Consider the following 23,244-nt stretch of genomic DNA (forward strand, 5'->3'; position numbering starts at 1 on the left):
CTCGTTTATTTTAGTTTTTACTCCAGCAAACTACACGTAGAATTGAAATAAATAAGTATACAATTAGATTAATCATATCGAATAAAATCAGGGCCAAATTACGGCATTCGTGATCGAATGAGCTATCGTATCGAAAAATGATGTTCAATTTTACTCGATACCGAATGCGGTAATTCAGCCCGTGTTTAAATTTTGGCGACACCAAAATCATTGCAGACCTGTGTAATCGATAGGACTTTAGTAGGAGTTAGTCCTATGCCGCAGTGGTTTAGAATTTTGGAAATAATTCGGTAGCTCGAGAGCGATCGGACATATCTTAATGAAATTTCACATAGTCAGTACTGAGGTGTTTTTGAGTTGATTTGTATTTACATGGGTTCGTAGTTAGAATGGCGTCTACTGACACATTTTTTTAAAAAAAATTGTTGGACGATGTTTTTTGTAGTCTAGCTATGGTAGAAACAATTTTTAAAAATACCAGGGGAGTTATTATGTAATTCGAAACGAAACATTTTCGAAATACAATGTATAAAGCATACAAATTCGAACGAATTTCTTTTCGAAAGGAATTACATTCCGAATAAAATAGAACAATGTTCCATCCAGTTATCTGATCCCTATTTTTGGTCTCCTTCAGGAGACTCACAAACTTTGCCTTCTCTTGAAATATGTAAAGTTTTTAATAATTAATTTAAACATACTTCATGTACCCAAACGTAAACTAATTGAAATAAACATACTCACAAAATAAATACATTTACACAATCGTTAAAAATACCAATTTAATCCACTAATTACACTTTTCAAAATGTAACGGTCACCTTTTCATACTAATGGAAAAGGTATTAAAATTCTATGTTTTTAGTACAAAATTTTACAACCATGTCGGTAAATACTCTTTGACAGTGGCGCAGTGTTGCCATGTCTTAGAATTATTTCCTTTTGAAAGATTTTGAGATTTTTTTTGTTTTGCAAAAGCAAATTTAACTTTAAAATACATTAAATACAAGTGAGCAAAAGTAAGAAAATAAATTAAATATTAATGTAAATTAAAATAATTAAATTACCTTAAACTTTAACCTTTAAGGCTTAAAGGTTCGAGATTTCATCCAGTAGTTGAATTCATCATTAAACCATTTATCTTATTTTTGATTTTATTCCACACAATTTAAATTTTTGTTCTAATTAAGAAAAAGAAATTAATGTTATTAGATTTTTCATCTACTAATGATGCTGGTTATATTTCTACGGAAGGAGAGGAGCTGTCCTTATCATATTTTTGCACCAGGTTGTTAAAACTAATTATTGTTCGGACGTAATAAGTTAGTAAGTTTTTTGAAATCCTACATTTTTAACAAAAATAAGCTAACCAATGTGGTTACATATACTAGGGCGCCACCTAGGCACAGACTATAACCTAGGTTTCCAGGCAGCCACGAAATGAAGAAAAGAAAAGCAGCTCACGTGGGATAGTGCGGCTCTTATTTCCCGATTTATGAATCTGTTAAATTTAGGATTTTTTTTAGTATTATTTCTTTATTGATGTCCTTCAGGCTGATTGTAATGGTTTTAATCTTTAGGGAGTGTCTAAAACCGGTCATAGTCCAGCGGGATTTAGTAACATGTTGAGGATTTTTCGGAATACAACAATGTTAACTGGGGATGAGGACAGAAAAAAATACTGACAACACTGAACCCAACCAAAAACAAAAATATCAGCTACACACTTGTTGTGGCACCTCATTACTACTAGTGGTTGTTGTAAGTAGCCCCTGTAATAATTTAATACAAAAATAAAATAAATTAGCAAAACAAATACATACATAGATAATTTTTTTTGCTGCCAAAATCAAAACATTAACATCTGTTCAATCAAACCAACCAACCCACCACTCGCATCATTGGGACCGCAGAGACAGCAACAATAATTTATAAAAATTTTGTTTTCATCTTCTAGTATTTGATTAACGAGCAATAACGTCGCGTTACAAACGTTTGTGAACACAAGAATAACAAATTAATAAATCAATTTGTAATATAAAATAGAAACAACAGCAACAAAGAATGCATCGTCGTACAGTAATTATATTTAAATCAGAATCGGAAAGTACCGATGTATACGCAGCTGAATTGCAACATCACTACTTCAATCCCATATTCGTGCCGACACTAACGTTTGCCTTTAAGAATTTGGAGAAATTGCGTGCCAAACTCCAACATCCCGACGACTATGAGGGTATGATCTTCACCAGTCCCCGTTGTGTCGAGGCTGTGGTGAAGGCGTTGGATACGCAAGAGTTGCCGGGCGGTTGGAAAATGTTGCATAATTATGCGGTTGGTGAGGTCACTCACAATTTTGCACTAACAGAATTACAACAACTATTTACCCACGGCAAAACAACCGGAAATGCACGCAATTTGGCCGAATTTATAATAGACAATCATGACGGCACAAAAGATCTACCCTTCCTACTGCCTTGCAGTAATATAGCCCTAGACACTTTAAACATTAGGCTGCGTGAAGATGGCTATCGTGTAGATGCCTGTGAAGTGTATGAAACGAAATGCAGTCCCGATTTGGCCGAAAAAATGGATATAGCCTTGAAGGCTGAAAATGTTGAATTTTTAGCATTCTTTTCGCCTTCTGGAGTCAATTGTGCGTATGAATATTTCAATGCTAGAAATATAAGCATGGATAAGTATCGTCTAGTGGCCATAGGTCCCAGTACTAGACGTGCCATAGAGAACAAGGGTTTAAAGGTGTATTGTACCGCTGAGCGTCCCACTGTCGAGCATCTCATTAGAGTTTTAATAAATCCTGAGGAGTGTAGAGAAAATTTGATACGCGATTCTCAGGCTTCATTGCTGGATTGAGGAAGCAGTGTAAAAACTAAGGCTGTTGTGATGTATTTTGTTAATTTTTATTTTATTTATACCTACTACTTACTACTGGTATAGTAACAAGCAAATTGAGTTAAATGTATTTAATAATGTGGTACAAATTATATTTTTTTTTTGTAAATTTCGTAACGAATAAAAGACAAACAAAATTTTTATAAATTTTATTTTAAGAAAAACCAAAAAAATTGTTAATGGAAAATAAATTTTTAAATAAATATTTTTTTTATTTCGCCATTTCAAGTGAAAATTCTTTTTTTTTTAATTTTTAAACAAATAATATATTAAATAAATCAAATTAGAAATGGTAAACAACATACAGCAAGAAATTTAAAAATTATTTTTTCCAAATTTGATTTATATTTACATATACAGTGGGTGACAATAGAAAGCAAACTTTTTTTGAAAACTATATGCCAAAAAGACGACCTTTTACAAATATAAATATACATTTCTAAGATCATTCTATTAAAATATAGTAAATTTTAGCGCTTTTATGCAAACTGAATGTATAGAACGAGGTTATACTTCTTAGCATTTGTTAAATGCATCCTCGCTTGGAAGGAGTAATAAAAAACAAAGGATATTCAAAAAAAATACTCAGTGATTAAAATGTTTATAAAAATTAAACCTAAGTTTCCATGGTTTTGTCAATAATTTGTTTTCTATTTTCTGAATTTAATTACGATTTTAATTTTTCTTAATACATATAAGTAAAAAAGTATATGTACAGTGGTGGCCACCAATTTAAGACAAATACTTGAATTTTTTTCATCAACTGAATTTTAAGTGCGATAGAGCCAAAATAAAAGGACCTCTAAGGGTATGAAATTTATTATTAGTGTTTCTAGTTTCTGAAAAATGTTTGGAAAAATCGGTAAAACATATATGGACAAAGATATGTGGAAATACGTTGACCCACCTCAGCGAACATCCGCTGTTAATAACATGATATGACCGAAACTAATGGAACTAAAAATACGAAATTTGGTCCGAATATTTTATAATAATAAAAATATAATGATATAAATGTGAGAAAATATGTTTATTTAAAAAAAAAATTTTTTGGTCAAGCTGTAGAAAAATTTTATGTGTTCGTGGTGAATATGTATGAATTGACACAGTCGAATAAAACACACTTGTGTGTTAAAACAGTCCTCATGCATACATATGTGTGGAAATATTTGAAAAAATAATTGACAATCACGTGGAATTTAGCAAACAATTTTTGTCTTAAATTCGTGGCCACCACTGTATATTAATGAAATATATTCTAAAAAAATCAAATTTCTTAAAAATGTTTTTGGATTGTGACCTATTGAATATTTGTTTATATTGTTTTGTCAACTACTGTATATGAATATATACATATATATTTTTTTTATTAATATAATTTTTACTTAAATCTTTGTTATTGTTGTGGTAGCAGCAGTTGTTGCTGAGTTGACAGCCCTTGAACTCGGGTTATTTCGGTGCGTAGAACCGGCTGTCGTGGGAATTTCAGTACTATTTCGAAATAAATGTCGAAAAAATCTAAAATACATACATACACACATACATATTTTGAATTCTGTGTGTTTTTCATAAAAATTTATTTTAGTCTTTCACAATGGAAGAACTGGCAGTTTTAATTTCAATTTAAAATAATTCCTAAACTTTGAAAATCGAATTTCATCTCTAACCTCAATTTTTAGTATTAAGTTATACTAACGAGTTTGCATACAAAAATTGTTTTAACAGACAGTATAATTTGAAGTTAAGAAATAACCAGACGCCGTGAAAATAGGGCTAAGAGTATCTTAATATGACATTATAATTTCATAATATAATTTAAATTTAATTTCTTACATTATTATCTTGAAATGACTCAGTTTAAATGTTGTAATTCCCCATTAATATTTGTAAATATTTATTTTACAATTAAAAAACAACTTTTATTGCTAGAAATCACGTAATCCTATTTATGGCACGTCACTAGGGTTCCTAAAAGGGGAAAATTTTTATTTAAAGCATAAAAATTAACTAACATATCTAATATATCGACTTAATGTATTAAGTTCTTAAAGAAATAATTGAGATGTTTATTCATATGCATGATTAGCATGTCCAAATTATTAAAAAAACATATTTTGCAAGTGAAAATTATACAAAATATGTAATTTAATTTAAAAAAAAGTAAGAGAGCTGTGCCGAATCGTATATACACTTCTCCAAATTATACTTTAAAATAAAAATTTTAAATATTTTTAGGTAAACAAAAATTTAAAAAAATAAATTTTTTCAAAAAATTTTTTTTAAAATTTTCTTTTAAATTTTTTTTTTCAAAATTTGTGTTATAATTTATTATTGTGCCGAATCTTATATACCCTTCACCAAATACTTTAATTTAAAATATTTTTAGATAAAAAAATTTAAAATTTTTTTTTTTAATTTTCATTTCAAAATTTTGTGAAAAAAAAAAATGGTGAAAAAAAATTCGGGTAAAATTTTGTTCCCGACTAACTATGGCGCTATTATACGTCGTTGCAAAGGTCTTTGAAATATTTATCATTAGATATCCATATTGTTTATACATATTAATGACTACATAATCCAGATATAGATCTAAAATCGGTAAAAAATCGAGGTTGTCCTGGGAGGTTAACCCCTAATTCGATTCGAAAGGAAATCTTTTCGAATTACAATGTATTTAGCACACATTTTTAGATTAAGTTACGCAGTAACCGCCCTTGTATCTCAGAAATTTGTGGGCCGATTTTATCGATTTTAAATAGCATCCGAACCGGGTCTATAGCGGATATATTGATGTATGAATCATGTAAGTTATTTGGGGACTATGGAAAGTTGAATTCACCATACATTCCGCTATCTATAACGATCCATAATATATATTCTTTGTGGGGTAGCAAATGAAAAATGTAGAAATTACAAACAGAATGTCAAAATTATATATACCCCTGCCACTTATGGTGTAGGGTATAATTATTCTATGAAAGTTCAAGTCCTAGTTTAGTGTTAAACAATAACATTATAAATATAATAGCATACTTTAGGGAGTCATTGAAATATATTCCAGGGGCAGTTAAAAATCTTAAAAATTGTTTTAAACAAATAAAATTCATACCTTTTGTTTTTTTTTATAAAAATCTTTATTTTTGTAAATTTTTTCTTTTAGATTAATTTTTTTTAAATAAGTTTTACAAAAAATAATATTAGTCTTTTTTATTAACCTGGGCAGTGTTATTATATTTTTTTTGTTAATAAATCTTATATTTTTTCTTTTAACATTAACAAATACAAAAAATGAAAAATTTTACTAAAGTTTATACAATAAAAACTTATTAATAATTGTGTGTGTTTTTTTAAATATATAAAACTAAAGACTTAAATTAAGTAGAAATATTTAACTAGTCCAAAAATTAAATAACACACATATTTCTAACCAGCAAAAATTGGCTAAATATGCAAATGTATGAACAAAATATATATTAAAGTAAAGGAAATAATAAAATAATATATTTAACAATTGTATATGTAGTGTTATAGCCTTGCTTTTTTGCCTTAAAAACTAGTAAATAAAAATAGGAAATTGTTATTAAATTAAAAAAAAATTAAAGGAAAAAAAGAAAAAATCATAATGTAATAAAAAAAAAATAATAGTCTTAAAGAGGTAATAGTGGTTGTGTACAAAGACTAGAGAGATTATGAAATGGTTTGACCTTCCTTCCATTTTTGCAGCAAATCACCCCTTTTAATGGAGGGCAATTCCTCATTGATTTTGCGTAAATTAAATGAATCTATAGAATTTCTTGTGAAGTTGGTGGTATTTTGTGATCTACGGCTAAAATTAGGTTGTTTCCATATATCAGAATGCTCCAAGGGGAAACTATTTAAGGCGGGGTTGCTTAAAAGAGAAGGCCTAGGTGAAAATGCACCCAAACTGGGAGAATCTATGGGCTGAAAACTGTTGATATTATCGTGGGTTAATGTTCTTTGATGATAGTCCAAGTTAAAGTCAGGACACAAGGAATTTTCGCGCGACATGTTGCCATTGATTCTACCATTTTGTGACTCAAACCCCGATGAGTGGGAAGATGACCTCGATAAAGATTCTTCCATGGGAGTAATCAGAGATTGAGTTTGTGCTGTGGGTATAATTAAGCCTGTGCGTGGAATTTCAGCCATTGACGACTGTCTTTGATTGAAGTAACCTCCCGACAACCAAGAGGCATGGCAGGATGATAAATTATTTGTACTAAATCTGGTGGGAGAAAGTAATTTATGATGAGTATTGGCCATTGGCGGCTGATGTTGCTGATGCTGGTAGACAGCACTGCTGGAGACAGAAAAGGGTGAGTGTAAGCCTGACTGGCTGCTGGGTGCTACAAAAGTATGATTATTATTAACAAACATTGAGGTGTTGCCAGTATTATTGGCGGCTGTATAAAATGAGGACTCATTGTCACGCGGGTTATGCCCAAAATGAGATTTGTTGGTCTCTGTAAAAGAATTATTAAACATGGCGGTATTGGCCACCGAAGCATTCATACCAAACACCGACGATTGTGGTCTTTCCCTACAATTCAACTCCAAATTGGAGGCAAACAAACCTTGACGTCCCGTAATTGGCATGGCCATGGGTGTGGCAAAGGTGGGCCTTAAAGTTTGATTCTCCTCGCCGGCATAACTGCGGAAACTGGTATTGGGCGATATGTGTTTGCGTGGCAGCTGATGTAAAGAAAAAACCGAAGAAGTTAGGGGAGATTTGCTTAGACGTGGCGAAACATTGTTACGCATTAAAGGTGAGGGAGCACGTAAAGATTTGTTAGAGCGTACACTGCGCATAGAAACACTACTAACGTTTAATTGTTGACTTAACATGCTCATGGTCTCATCATCGCTGAGATAGTCTTCTGAATAGATTTTATGAAAACTATTGGCAGTGGTGTCATGCAATTTAGGTGAAGGTTCTGGCTTTGAGCTGTAAGCCATTACAAACGTAAGCAATGAAGTAAAAATCTGCAAAATAATAAAAAAAAAATATAAACAATTAATAACAAGTAAGATATATATTCGTCTGTAGCGTATATTATAACGATCCAGAGTATATAAACTCATGGTGCAGGGAATACAAAAAATTATAAATTTAATTTATGTAAACACAAAACTTACCATCAACATTTGCGGTGTCACAGACAACCATGTTTCTTCAACTAAGCCGCCCGCAAACAAACTCCAAATCACCATCATACCCGTATATCTGGTCAAACGGAAACCATCTACAACATTATGCATAAAGGCCATAGCCAATAACGCAAATGGACAAATGCTTACATATAGAGAGGAAAAATTAAAATGATTGACTTTCAAACCCAACGAATACATGAGCATCATGAAGAGAGTACGTGAAAATAATGAAATTTTGGTTACCACCGCATGCTGTTTGATGGTATCCAAATAGGAACCCATTACTTTTGCGAGTGCCATAATATGAGATGCAATTAAAAATACTGGATGACCTAGAGATGCTCCTAACAATTGGGTTAAATGCTCTTTGTTAAGTGATGGCAGTGAACTTAAAAGACAACATAGGTTAGTAAGTGTTAGTAGGGTGATAAGTGTACGTAATCTTTGTTTCCTCTGCTGCTGTTTGGCATGTTGAATTTGATTTAGATGTGGTTGTTTTAGAGTCTCGGCTCCTTTGATGATAAAATCCAAGAATTTCGAACCCAAAACCATTTTCTTTTTCTCCCGGAGAACTTTATTGAGATGACGATCACAGGTGGAGCACAGACGATATTGATCTTCCAATTGGGCTCTGGAAATAAAAAAAGAATTTAAATAATTGATTTATATTTGTTGGAACAATTGAAAAATACATTTATTGATAGATATTTGGCATTCATAACCTTGGCAATATTATGTTCGAAATTAAATTCGAAGTTATGTTCGAAAAATTGTTAAAGCTGTTAAAATAATCTCTAGATCATATACAAACCTGATAACAATGTAATATTATGTTCGAAAATTATAAATTAAGTTCGAAAATTCGATGCTAAATGAAAAGTAAATTATTCTCTACATTATAGAATCACTCTTTCAAAATCAATTATATATTTGCTTATCATAATCAAATTTGTATCCAATATTTTTCAAAAATTGTAGATTATGTTTCGAAAAATTAGTGCACTTCTATCTTGGCAAATTTTTAACACATATGCGATGATCAATAATGTAAATACAATAATCTGATTGTGTTTTTCTATTTTGAAAACATATTCTCAACAGATGTAAAAATACACAAAAGAAAACCTTCAGCAGGTATAAAGTCCAAAACAATGAAATAATGCATGACAATCAAAATAAGCAGGTAACAAATTTAAAACCAAACAGCTGGCAGTTCAGCGCCAAAAACAGTTCTTAACACAAACTAAACAAATAAATTCCATACTTACTTATAAACTTTTAATTCTTCATCCCAATGCGATTCATTTTTGGGCTCAAACTGAGCCAACTTTTCCACCTTCAAGCGTTGAGCCTCATTGCATAACTCGCAAAAACCATTCTGGGAAGGCTGCTGCAATAAGCTAGTGGCAGGTTGGGATACATTAAAACGTTCCGAATTGCCGCTACAATCTAATTGTTCATATATTTCACGATTATAGTCGCCATCCTTAGCGAAACCATTGTATTGTTCACATGATGGGCAGGTCCAACTATTGCCTTCTAAGTAGGGCACTTTAGTGTTTTGATTACAAAACCAACAGTTGACAGTGACGTTAAAACGTGAACTATAAATAGATAAATAAGAAAATAAGTGGAAAATAAATAAAAAGGCGCGAATGAAGTCACTATATTTGCATTAACACTTTAATATAACTGGTTTATTTGCTTAACACTCTAGACAGCCACATATTCTTACCGTATTTTAATATAAATTTTATAAATTACTAATAATACCACAAAGCCAATGGCCAGCATTGGTATTATGCTCATGGCCAATGATAGCAATACATTGTTATTCATTTTCTTTCCACACGTTTAAAAACAATAAAGTTTTCTTTAACACTTTATTCACTATTGCTTTATTACACGTTTTTAATTTTTTGTTTAAAGTTTAGTTAATTAATTTTTATAAAATATGTATAAAAAATGCCGCCGCACGCTTGTCACTTGTAGTTTTTTTCAACAAGCACGCTGTTTGACGTTTATTGAGTGAGTGAAAATAAAACTCACCTCAACCGGTAGTTTTATACAAATTTTACACAGTTGCAGAACAATAGTAGCAAGCAGTTACAATAACAATTTTAAAACACAGGTAGAATTTGAATTTCTTTTGTTTTCGTTACTTTTTTTTGGTTTTGTTGACAAACATGACAACATATGTTGGGAAAATCATAAACATTAAATAGTGATTAAGTAATGTCTTGTCTTAAATGATGAAAAAACATTCATTCTAAAAACTAATTTAAATGTTTAAATTAATTTTAGAGCCAAAACAACCCAAAGAGAAAATTTTTTCAATACTAAAGGTAGGGTCACACATGGCAAATATTTGCTCAAAAAAGCGTAACTACTGTTTTTAGCACAAATTTGTTTGACGTGTTTACTCTTACAAGTGTTTTGTAAGATCAAACAGCATCAAATAAAATAAAACTAAATTTTTAGTTTTGAATCATTGTAAGTAAAATAAGTTTTTGAAATAAATAATAGTATTTAAATGTATTTTATTTAGTGGTTACGTCTTTTTCGTCAAATATTTGTCATGTGTGACCCTACCTTAAGTATCCGATCATTAAAATACAAGCAAAACATTTTTAAAAATGCATTTTTTAGTATTTTTGCAGAAGATTAAAAAAATAATTTAAACATTATATACAAAATGAGGATCATGGTTTAATGTAAACGCATATTTAATAATATTATTTACGTTTCAGATTTTATTGATTCATCTTAAAACATTAGTCAATATAGGTCAAGAACTAAATCATTATAATAAAATATCCCAAAATTTACGTAAAACAATTTACAATTTTTTAATATTTATGAACATGTTCTTATTCTGAATGAAAAAAGATTGGAGAAAAATGTCATGTTCGATTTATAATATTTATGTATTCAAAAATTCAATTACAGAGTCAATCGTCTCCTTTGAAATATTTTGACATTCCCTTATAAAAGCATCTGATAAAGCTTTCTTTGAGGTACAATTTTGAGTCCCTAAGGGACTGAGATCTAGCGATTGTGCAGGCCATTTCAAAACATGATTTTAACTATTCGGTTACAACACTAGAGGTGTGTTTGTGGTCATATTCTTCCCAGCGTATTGATACATAACTTCGTTTAAAATAGATAATAATGGAATCGCTATATTTCTCTCAATGCCTCTTCAATTGTATTTGGATTCATCCGAAAAGAGAACAGTATTACATTTGTCTCGACCAGTTAAAACGTTCTTTGGCAAATTGTGAACGAGCAATTTTTTTAAGAATAAGACGCTTTTTCGCGTTACTATATTAACCATGACTAGCCTCATTTACCCTGCGGCTAACAGTTTCAGAACTAATTTCCAACTTTCGATTATTGATAACAAGCTGGGGAGTCATTTTAGGAATTTTTCAATTAATAATTTTAATTATTTTGTCATTGTTAAAAAGTATAACCACATTCTATAAATGTAACTTTCATTAAACTTTAATATATGTCAATAATTTATATTCAGTAATACGGTAAAAATATTCCGTATAAAAATGAATATCTGAATGTTTCAATTTAGTATCGATATAGCAGAATAATATGAAATAACCATTTTAAATGTCTGAACCAAAAAACACACTACTCTTTCAAATAGTAGTATTTTTCAGAATGCAACCATGTTAACAAAAATAAAATTACGAGAGAACACTCAAACAACTGTCAAAGTGGGAAGAAAAATAAACTCATTTCAAAACATCGCTATTGCACGTGTTCCAAAAGTAGATTTTATTTCGGATTTTACGCTTATTTTAACAGAAAATTTTAATAAAATTAAATAAATCAAAATGCAGCACGATGATGTGAGTTATAAACAATAAAATCTTAACATCATTGTATAAGTTTAAGTTAATAATTTCTATTAAATTATAGGTTGTTTGGAGCATCATCAATAAAACATTTTGCTCACACAAAGTCAAGTAAGTATTTTGTTTGTTGTTTTTGTAGCTGTTCCCAACACTAACTAGAATTCCTGAAATTTCTATTTCCCTAATTGTAGAACTGATACCCGTACCTTTTGTCGCCATGAATACAACATAACGGGTATGTGCACCAGACGTACCTGTCCTCTGGCCAATTCACAATATGCTACTGTGCGCGAGGAGAAGGGTATCATCTATTTGTACATGAAAACAGCCGAAAGAGCTCACATGCCTAGCAAAATGTGGGAACGTGTTAAACTGTCGAGAAACTTTGAAAAGGCCATACAACAGATCAATGAAAATCTAGTATTTTGGCCCAAATATATGATAGCCAAAAATAAACAGAGATTTTTGAAAATCACCCAATACTTGATACGTATGCGTAAATTGAAGCTGAGACGTCAAAAGTTAATAGTTCCCTTGTCAACTAAGATCGAACGCAGAGAGACGAGAAGAGAACAAAAGGCTTTGGTGGCGGCCAAGATTGAAAATCATATTGAAAAGGAACTTATGGAACGTTTGAAGCGTGGCACCTATCAAGATATTTACAATTTCTCTCAAACCGCTTTCAACAAGGCTTTGGCGGCCGAAGAAATCGAAGACGAGGAGGATGAAGAAGATATGGAAGAGGAGCAAGAGTTGGAACACGAAATGGATGATGAAAGTGAAGCTAAGGAGTTGAGAAGAGAACTTCTGGATGAAGAATTTGTGGAGGCTGATTCGGAGGAGGAGATCGAAGACGATGATGAGGAGGGTGATTATGATGGTGCCTCAAGTGATTCGGGTGAAAGAGAAGAAGTGGAAGTTGATAGTGATTTTGAGGCATCAGATAATGAGGAAGGTGATGGCTCTGACATTGAGGTAAGTGCAAATATTTGGTTTGTTTTTTTTTTGTTCTTATAAACATGAAGTGCAAAACTAAGTATGATGTAGTTAATTCTTAAAGGATTTTAGGGAAGGTTAATTAGTGGCAAACATAATACTTATAAATTAAGGTGGTTGTGAATTAGAAAATGCAATACATTTTATTTATGTTTTAGAAATAAATTTAAAATTTAGGTGGAATTCAAATTTTTATAGCTATAAGAAATAATACAATACATTTTGTTTGTAGTATTTTCTCATAATAAAGATATGTTTTGGAGCAAGATTTTTTCAAATTTAAGTGCAAGTGCATTATTTATCTTTCTTAAATACTTTTAAGTTATTTCTTTAAAAAAAAATATTTATTAGCAAACTTGATAAAAATTACACAGTTATGACGTTTTTACTTGTTAGCTTTTTTTTATTTTATTACTTCTCTAATTTCCTCACAATAATAACAAATTTAACACATAATTTATGTATTTCTTACTTTAAAAAACAATTTGACAGACACGCTACTTAATTTCAAAAGAATGAACGTTTTTCTGACCATAAAACAATTTTTTATAATAATTACTTTCTGAGTTAACTTTTAAATGGCTCATTGGAGGATTTAATTACTGTTGTGTACTGTTTTCTTTCGGCCCAACTTCAGCTAAACTAGTTGCACTACACCATTTCCTATAATAAAAAAATTTTGCAATTGTATTTGAGAAATTTTTAATTAATTTTAATTATTTTTTCGAAAGTTTTTAAAATTCATTTGTTTTATAATTTGCAATTTGAATTTTAAAATTTCTTTTTATATAAACCCTTCACAATGAGTGGAAAGGGCCATTCCGTTTTTAATTTCTACTTTTTCATTTGCGACCCTATAAAGACTTTGGGAACTTTCCGAAGTCCCCAAATATCTTACAAACATGATTGATATATAAGTATATCGGGTATAGTCCTGGGGCTGAATTACCGCATTCGTGATCGAATGAGCTGTCGTATCGTAAAATGATTTCGATATCGAAATAATGATAAAATGTTCTAAATTTCTATAAGAAAATTACGGAATGCGGAAATTCGGCCCCTGGTTAGGTGCAATTTAAAATCGGCCCAGGAATGGCAAAAAACTACTACTACCTAAACAGACCAGAACCGGCGATTTTTTACCTTTCAACAAAAATTAGTTTTCACCAAAAAAATTTGTGGTTTCAAAAATCGTTTTCACCCAAAATAATTTTTTCACCAAAAATAAAATGTTTTCAACCACCTTTTTTTTCATAATTTTTTTGGTGAATTGAATTGTGTGGTTTCAAAAATTGTTTTCACCTAAAAATTATTTTTCACCCAAAAAAAAATGTTTTCAACCAACTTTTTTTTCACAATTTTTTTTTTGGTGAATTGACATTGAAAAAATTATTTAAATAAAATATAAAGTTTTTGTTACTTCTCATCGTTACTTTAAACAGAACACTTGTTTTATTTTCATCAATCAAATTAATAGTTTCAGGATACTCAACTTTCAACAGACATTTTTAAATTTTTGAAATTTTTTATTTTTAAATTTTACAAAATGTTCAAAATATTTCAATACAATTTATTTCTGAAATTTAAAATTGAAGAATCTTTTTACACAATTTTAAATTTTAGAACATTCTAATTTTTATTAGAAATTTACCAAGTGTATTTCAGAAATTTTATTTAAATTTTAGATTCTCCAAAGATATTGAAATAATATTGAATTGAAATATTTTGAACATTTTGCAAAATTCAAAAATAAAATAAAAAATTTCCAAAATCCAAAAATGTTGATACATAAAGTCCAAAATGAACGAATTCTTTCTAAATGCTGCTTTCAAATATTTAAAACTTTGAAACTTTCAAGACATTGCTGTATCATCATGCATTAAGCTTAAGGGGGTAAATTTATGTTGAACAAAATAACAAACGAACAAATAAAAAAAAAACTAAATAAAATAAATGTTTATTTTGGCATATCAAACAAATCATGATTGTGCTGCTGTTGCTGCCACTACAAGTACAACAACTAGTACTATTATATAGTAATTTACTTCAACTCGTACTACTTGACTGACTGAATGACTGACTAACCGACTATTATCTCTCCACAGAAAACTTCTCCACTGTTAATATTGTATTATTATTATTGTTATTTGCCACTTAGATTAGTATCTATGTGTGTGTAGTGTTTTTTTTATAGGTACATACATATATGTATGTATAGTTAACAATAAATTTCAGATCTTTTTTTTTATAAATATTGTTTTTAATTGAGACTTGCAAAGAATTTCATTCAACAATACAGAAACAGTTAGTCTGGCGCGTTCGACAATGTAAAGCCCACTGTATAAAAACGTTTATAATTTTCGGTATTAAATAATTTTTGAACGGGTGTTTGAAATCAACGATAAAGATAAAATACAATAACCAAAATAAAAAAAGTAGATTAAATCTAATAAGATAACAAGTGTTTGAGCAGATAATTAAACAAATTCCATACCAAAAAAAAAGGAAATAAAAAAGTTCAAATTAGTACTTAAATTATTAAATCTTTTAAAAAACGTGTTTATTTGTTTACTGCAATTCTCTATAATAAGAAAAAAAAGATCACATTAAACACAAACTCACGGTCAGGTGTTAAAAATTATTAAAGAAATCCAGTTTTTTGCGATAAATTCTCAATTGAAACAAATTAACAAGAAAATTATTTGAAAAGTTTTGCATGAATTGTGTTAAGAAAGAAGACTTTCAAATAAAAAAAAAGTGTTTTATAAACTTTGTAATTTTGTAACAGGATACCGCTGCTGGAGCATTTGTACGAGCTCCCCTCAAAGCACCTAGCAAAACGAAATCATCAGCCACCACCGCTGCAGCCGGCTCTAAGAGTAAATCCAAATCAAATGGTGTTGCTGCCGTGTCCGCTGGTAAAACGAAAAGACGTGTTAAAAAACCTAAAGTCGAAATTGAATATGAAATGGAAACCGAAACAGACCGGCAAAGGCTACATAACTGAGGTAGTAGTTATTAAATATTTTATCACTAACGTTTGTATAATATATATAAAATTAAAGCAATTAAAACATCAACAACAATCCAAACATTTAATTATTTACTTGTTTTCTTTTTTTATATGATTTAATTTGAATTATTACAAAACGTGTATGCATTCAAAATAGATTTTTATTATACTCTTAATTTTTTTTTATTTTAACTAGAAAGAATAAAATTACCAACAAAAAACTACAATAAACAATAAAAAAAAAATCACAAAACTCATAAAATAATAACGATTGTTTATTAATTACTTATCTTGTAAGAACATTATTAATTGTAGTAATTCATAAAAATAGAGGTTTAACCCTTTGTGTTAAGGTAAGAGTGAGTGTGGGGAAAGTGGTTTGAAATAAATTTGAGAGATGGTAAATTAGTTAACAGTTATAATTAATTAATGGTTATTTAACTAAATTATAAATTTTCGTACCAAAAAACTGAGATTTTCCCTGTCGTTACTTTTTATACAAAAGCTGAATGTTGAGAATATTAAACTAAAAGTATCTGTCAACTTGGTCGAAATGTCCCAAACTTGGAAATGTTGTTTCCAAGTTGATCCAACTAGATTCTCTGATGATGGAATTGATGCGTCTCAGATTCATCCTTGATAACTCATCTAAACGAGAGAGGAAGGGGGTTCCAAGGATACGTTCCCTCAGGTTTGTCAGAGCCGGACAATGACAGAAGAGGTGAGACACAGTCTCCTCATCTTTGTTTCGACAGATTCTACAGTAGTTGTTAAATCGTATGCTCATTATTCTAGCATGTGTCCTGTAATAAAATAAACAATTAGCCTTATTTGCTCACGACGTAATTCTAAAAATAGATTCGTCCTGCCGGCATCGGGCCAGGTAGACCTCGCGATAACCTCATTAGTTCACCTCTTCTGTGCAGTCTCATATAGTTTCAGTTTTTACATTTTGCAAAGAAAAGGGATCAATGGCCTCCTCAGCCATCATCGTTCTCCTTCTGGTCAATTCGTCAGCTATACAATTACCCTTACTTCCATCGTGTCCAGGGACCCATACAAGATAACGCTTATATGAATGTCTAGCTATCTTGAAGACACACACTATTCCGTTAACCGCAAATATCTCCAGATATTCGATAATACCTCAGCCAGTTGGATACACGTTTTATGACAGTAATTTGCGCCTGAAGAGCAGTGCAGAAGTTAGGTAGCCTAAAGTAGGATTTTATCCCTACAGTTTTTTTCCCACGGAAGAACTCTCGACAACAGTGACAATGTTACAACAACAATGACAACGAAATTATACAATATCCAGCGGGAAAAATATGAAGTAAAGAGGCCTTCCTAAAGGACTTCTAGCCGCATTGCAAAATCATTTCAAGGCTTCGCTGCTGTTAGAGGGCTGAGAGTAGGCCTACTTAGGAAGGGAAAATAAATAAGAAGCCAACAAGCAATGTATTGTTGTAAATTTGTAAAGAGAGTTAATCATGCAAAATATTTTATTTTTTGATGTAGGCTCATTCATAGGGCTTGAACACCTTCTAAGAGGAGGCAGAGTGGAATGAGTATCGGATCTTTTATAATGTGCCTTTTAGAAGTCCTATCATTTTTTCCGCTGGGTATAGCCCAAAATCAATAAATCATAAATACAAATGGAAAGCCTTATATGCAGGATATTTCCAATTATTTTGTAAGTGTTTAGTAAGCCCCTAAACCTCTCAACCGGTTAATAGTTAACAACAAAAAATATAAAAAACCGTAACAAACAAAAAACATCATGTAATAATAATTATTTCAATTAAATTTGCTTTAGCCTGATTCACGATGCGTCATTTAATCATTATATGGTACTCCATAAAAATTATCTCGTTTGGCAATATGCATGCATTTAAAACCCAACCGGTTTAGTTTTTTATTTAACAACCGCAACAACAATTGAACCATTCGAATCAATTGTGTCAGTCACCACAAACTAAAAAGTCATGAAATAAAATATTTTGCACAGTAAAATTTGTTGTTAACAGCATCACCATAATAATGTACAGTGGGAAAAGAAATAAAATTTAAATTCGGCTATCTAGGTTAATAAACTATGAAATAAATTAATACTTATAGTGGGTGACAGAAGTCAACATGCGAATCTAAAACAATAAATAACAATGGGTTTCAAAATTGACATTTCTTTAGATCATATCCGAATTGATCATAATATAGTGTAGTCGTTGTCTAGCTTCTTTTCCGTCACAAAACATGTTGTTAGTATTCTCCGGGCCATATGTTATCTCCATCTCACTTCGATAGACTGGAAGAAAGATTGTCATAAAAGCAAAACATTCGAAACTTTCTGTTTTTAAAGTGTCACCAGGAAGTCACTATGTCCAATCGTCTGAGAATAGCTGAGGGTTACAGGTCTGTAGAGCATTTATGATCTTCCTTAACTTGGATAGTGCGATGGAGATTTGAGCGATAGAAATTCAATTGGAATTCAGAAAAGGATACCAAGTCTAACCTCAACAATACTTGAGCACCAAGTTCATAAAGTTTATTTTCGATCGTTTGAATAAGGAACCTTCTAACATTTTATTTGCTTTAGTCCCACTGTTTAGCAGTTAGCGCTATGATTAATGATAAAGTTAGTTTATTTTACTATAAAACTTAGTTTGATCATATGTATGTTATAAACTTGACACTGATTATTTGTTGTTCGATAGTTTTAGAATGATTTTTTCCATAAAATAAAATATAAATAAATAGATTGACCTTAAACAAAAAGTAATTTAAAATATAAACAAATGAAATAAATAAAAACAAAATGTAATTTGAGAAACACTTAACTATAAATTGTATATTGCAAATATATATTTAATAATACCTATAGTGGCATGATGATAACTGCACTATTCAGTATTTACCAGTCTAGGTAAATGTTTGTATTTCGCTTAAGTGTTTAGAATGATGTTTAATTATAAACATCAATAAATCAAATAGTTAGAACTTTCAAAGATTGTTGTAAATGTTATAAACTAAATAACATATAAAATCACTTTCAATGTCATTTTATTATTCTTTAAGAACAATTTTCAGGAGATTTTTTTTGGTAAACATTTAAAAAATATTTAAATTTGAAGTTGTGACGGCCTTCCTTTGATCAATATGAATATTCAGAAATTAAATATCGTCTCTAAAGATAGGATGTTTGTGGAAACATACAATTTATGACCCTTAACCTCGAATAAAGATAGAGCCAAAACTTTTAATTTACTTTACTATCTTTAACAATTAATAAACAATCTACGTTTCCTAATAATATCTAGAAATGTTAATTCAGGGGTACCGCAAGACTCCGTTCTATCTCCTACTACATTCCTTATTTTTCTAAATGACATACGACAAACATTTGTCATTCATATTCATTCAGTTATAGACCAAGCCTGTTGGTGATGGGGGCAATGAGGCAAAACATGAATGATTCCCTGATTAAGAGATTGTGACAATCTCTGAATGTTGAACAAACTTCCCTCTGAAGTCTTTCCTGTCATTTTCAATGTTGAAAAGTTCAAATCGAATGCCCACAAACACTACTCCCCCTTTCCCCCCTGCCATAACCTATTTACAATGCTTTACATGAGTAGGGTTCATCTTCTGACTCCGGACCGGATTTCCACATACATATATATCCGATATCACAACTGATTTAAGATATACAAATGTATATAACATCATTTTATATATTTTTTTTAAAATAAATCTTTTAATATTTAATTTAATGAATTCATTCTTTAAAACGTCACTTTGTAATAGAGCAACTGCTTAAATATCTTAACTATTAAATAGTTTCGTAAATTCGTTAGTAAATATATTTTTTTTATTATACATATTGTTAATATCTAATTAAAAATAAATACTTATGTATGCAAGTAAATATGCATAGTCACTAAACAATTACAAAGTAGTAAATATGTATATTGAATTAAATTAAAAAAAAGTTATATTAACACGAGAGTCTAACATTGCAACGGCTTTTATTATATATAAATAAATTGAAATGATAATGACCTTTTCAAAAAAATAAGTACTTAATCATTTAAAAACTAACAATAATACTATTAATTCAATGGAAGTTAAAGTCAATATTTTGCTGGCTAAAACCAAACTCAATTATTAATCCAATAAAAGTTTGGATTATTTCGCTAACGGTGACTTAACGGTAATTGTTTTTTGGCTTATTTCGGTAACGGTACCTTTGCGGTAAAGCTAATTTCATCCTGAATTAAATTACATATTAATAAAATTTAACAAAATTAAAAATAAGTCGACAAAGTTGATATTCTTTTATATTTTAATTTCCGTTGATTTTATTAAATCAACGGAAATTGGTATTTTAATATCCATCATCATAGATGACAACTAGATAGGTAACTGAGAGCAAATATTCTGAGTCCTCATAAGATTCTAAGACGATCTTTCTATGTCCGTCCGTCTGTCTGTTGAAAACACGATAGGGCCCTAACGAAAGGAGTTAGCTAGCTGAAATTTCACACAAATACTATATGTTTGTTTGTTTTTGAAAAATCATTCTATGATGTCATCTGGCCTCCATACAAATGTCCACCCGGAATACTGTTTGAGCAGTCATAAATATGTTTGGCACAAATTAGTACTAAATACTCTGAAATTATAATGAAAATCAAGCTACATTTGTCCCTATTCTCCATACAGAAAATGATTTGAACATTCATAATTGTCATATCGTAATAAAATTGGTCACAAACAAGTTTTATGTGAACCTAAATCTATCTACCAACTTTTTTTTTGGGATCGGTCCATATTGTTGTAACATCATATATAATTTTGAAATATTATTTCATGGGTTTCTGCATGTTGTTCAAGTTCAAGGAATTGTTCTGCATTGACTGGATGAATCCATAATTCAACTGGAAGTAGTGAAGTAGGTTAATGTCAAAAGCCTCCATCCTGATCTTAGTTGTGCTTGAAGGACTCTTGTTTTACGCTGCAGAATCTTGTCGGCGTCTATTATCGGTGATGGGCGACCTCCAAGTACGACATTCATACGGTATCCTGCTACCGCGGAATTGATGGTGTCTCTATGATGTCATTCAAAGCCGTCATATACGAGCTGCGATCAAATGGATCCTGCACATACCTCTCCTCGTATTTACATAGGTGCTGTCTGACATAGTTGACCATTGATCGTCTTCTAAGTAGCTAGCTAGATTTCTTTGTCCATACCCCAAATGATGCCGGCTAGTGCCTTGAGGACCTTGTTCCTATTTCACAGTTTACGAGTGATTGCAGTGGCGTGTGATGAGGAGGTAAAAAGGCTACAAAAAGTGACACCCAAGATTTTCGGGTGGTTCACTGTCGGAATTTGTACGCCGTCGACCATTAGTTGAGTTTTACCTCTTTCGTCCAGGTGGTGAAGAGTGTTACCGATTACTTCGTTGGTGATAACTGCAGGTTACGTGCAGTGAAGAAATTGTGGATTTCGTTGAGATAACCATTTACCATACCGCAAAGCTTATCAACGTTGTGACCTGTCGCCAAGATAGTGCAGACGTCCGCATAAGTGATTACCTCCGCACCCTGTGGGTGCACTGGAAGTTAAACAGGAGCGGTGACAGTACCCCGCCTTGTTTAACTCTACGGAGTTTTAAGCATTTATCCCTAAACTCCACGAACTACTGTCTGCCACTCAGATAGTTCACTAACCATCTCTTCGTATTGTTGGGCATTGTGGACTGCAGGATGTTCTGGAAGAGTGTGGCATGGCAGGTAAAGGTAACGGTAGCCAACCTCGATTAAAATAAAAAAATCTTTGTGTACGTTAATTCCCTTAAGTGAAACTTTGCCACTGGTTTGTTCATCGATATATATGAAGTAACATTTATAACTCAAATCGGAAATTGGTGGAGAACCATTTACAACTTAACATATGAACTGGTGGAACACCATTATAACTCTTGATTTAAATTATGAAAATGTAGGTCGACTATGGACGTACTTCAATCAAAGTGGGATGATAGCATGGCAATTTGTGAGTCATTATACTCAGCCAACAAACTAAAAATTTACAAAAAAAATCGAATTTTCCCAATTTTAATTTTCTGAAAATTAATTTCGATTTCTGAATTCATTTGGATTTTTCTAAATATTAAATTGGATTTCTTAATTTCTATTTGTATTTTTTTAATATCACATTTTTTTTTAATTTCCATTACATAACATTAATTTGGATTTCTTGATGTCAATTTGTATTTACCTCAATATAAATTGATATTTTCTAAACTTCGACTTGAAATGGTGTAGTATTTATACTAAGGACCTCATTTTATAAAACGCAACGACAAACGTTAAACAAATTTTGAATGAAAAAAATTCAAGTTTAAAGCTTACGTTTCTGAACGATTCGTTTTATAAAAGGAGGCCCTAAATATTTTTGAATTTTTATTACGACATAAAAAAATGCATAAAAGTAGTTCGTTTTTATGAATTTTATTATTAATTTTTATTGGAAATGTTCTTCATAGCCAAAGCAAATGATGGATGCTGCATATCATTGTATAGTTACCTTTAAAATTATGCATATGAAGTAAACTAGAGAGTGCGGTCAATCCGTATTGAAATTTTAAAAAGTATTGAATACTATTTATTTTCATTGTTATATAATTTATTAAATAATAACTAGTAATAGCAGTACTTGTTATTGCGCATATTATTAAAAATTGTTTCATGTTGCAAATGAAAAATTTATTTTTTGTTGTTTTGTATAATTATTTATAGTTTATATATAATAAATAGCTAATTTTTAAATTACATACGTACATGCAAATTAAACAATATTAAAATTAGATTTTTAAATGACGTAGGTACATATTTTTATTTAACATTTTGGAAAACCAGTTGACAGTTGTTATCATGTAAGATCAAAACAAGTAGTAGTAGTAAAATTTTAATTGGATGTTTATTATATGAAAATAAATTTCAAAGTCTAAAATATATACAAGTTCACTTGGAATTCTTGTTTTATCTTATAGTTCAGGGAACTTGACACTGAACTTTTCATGTTACTGGTTGTTCGTATATTTTTCGGTATATTTTTTCCACTTTATATGAAAAAGACCTGTAACTGTAATAAGACGTTGACTTAAATATTTCTGCGGCAGTTTACGGTTTTGGCTATTATACAATAATGGCAACACTACGCTTAGGTTAGTAATAGTAATTGCAGAGGTAATCCGAAATTTTTTTTAT

The 23,244-nt window shown here is 30.5% G+C and overlaps 3 protein-coding genes across 3 annotated transcripts; 2 read left to right on the forward strand and 1 right to left on the reverse strand.

Annotated features, from left to right (window-relative positions):
• The first annotated feature begins 1,817 nt into the window (after positions 1 to 1,817).
• On the forward strand, positions 1,818 to 3,148 carry Uros1 (Uroporphyrinogen III synthase 1). The gene has a single exon (XM_065508502.1). It carries the CDS (start codon positions 2,065 to 2,067, stop codon positions 2,872 to 2,874), a length of 810 nt encoding a protein of 269 aa, XP_065364574.1. The 5' UTR covers positions 1,818 to 2,064; the 3' UTR covers positions 2,875 to 3,148.
• Positions 3,149 to 6,343: 3,195 nt separating this feature from the next.
• LOC135957937 (uncharacterized) lies at positions 6,344 to 10,040 on the reverse strand. Its single transcript, XM_065508784.1, has 4 exons — positions 9,821 to 10,040; positions 9,354 to 9,689; positions 8,071 to 8,716; positions 6,344 to 7,917 (listed from the first exon to the last, which is right to left on the reverse strand). The coding sequence occupies exons 1-4, from the start codon at positions 9,922 to 9,924 to the stop codon at positions 6,601 to 6,603; spliced, it is 2,403 nt and encodes an 800-aa protein (XP_065364856.1). The 5' UTR covers positions 9,925 to 10,040; the 3' UTR covers positions 6,344 to 6,600.
• Positions 10,041 to 11,817: 1,777 nt separating this feature from the next.
• Rbm13 (RNA-binding motif protein 13) lies at positions 11,818 to 16,237 on the forward strand. The gene is made up of 4 exons (XM_065509067.1): positions 11,818 to 11,954; positions 12,025 to 12,071; positions 12,152 to 12,935; positions 15,745 to 16,237. Exons 1-4 carry the CDS (start codon positions 11,940 to 11,942, stop codon positions 15,961 to 15,963), a joined length of 1,065 nt encoding a protein of 354 aa, XP_065365139.1. The 5' UTR covers positions 11,818 to 11,939; the 3' UTR covers positions 15,964 to 16,237.
• Positions 16,238 to 23,244: the final 7,007 nt, after the last annotated feature.

This window comes from Calliphora vicina, chromosome 4 (genome assembly GCF_958450345.1).
Source record: "Calliphora vicina chromosome 4, idCalVici1.1, whole genome shotgun sequence".
NCBI lineage: Eukaryota > Metazoa > Arthropoda > Insecta > Diptera > Calliphoridae > Calliphora > Calliphora vicina.

What these genes read in the sequence shown, in the direction of transcription:
- Uros1 (XM_065508502.1), top strand. Translation starts at nt 2,065, where the DNA reads ATGCATCGTCGTACAGTAATTATATTTAAATCAGAATCGGAAAGTACC.
- LOC135957937 (XM_065508784.1), bottom strand. Translation starts at nt 9,924, where the DNA reads ATGAATAACAATGTATTGCTATCATTGGCCATGAGCATAATACCAATG. An exon ending in GAAGAATTAAAAGTTTATAA is followed by an intron (nt 8,717 to 9,353) that starts GTAAGTATGGAA and finishes TTTTATTTCCAG; the next exon opens with AGCCCAATTGGAAGATCAAT. An exon ending in TGACACCGCAAATGTTGATG is followed by an intron (nt 7,918 to 8,070) that starts GTAAGTTTTGTG and finishes ATTATTTTGCAG; the next exon opens with ATTTTTACTTCATTGCTTAC.
- Rbm13 (XM_065509067.1), top strand. An exon ending in TTTTGCTCACACAAAGTCAA is followed by an intron (nt 12,072 to 12,151) that starts GTAAGTATTTTG and finishes CCCTAATTGTAG; the next exon opens with AACTGATACCCGTACCTTTT. An exon ending in GTGATGGCTCTGACATTGAG is followed by an intron (nt 12,936 to 15,744) that starts GTAAGTGCAAAT and finishes ATTTTGTAACAG; the next exon opens with GATACCGCTGCTGGAGCATT.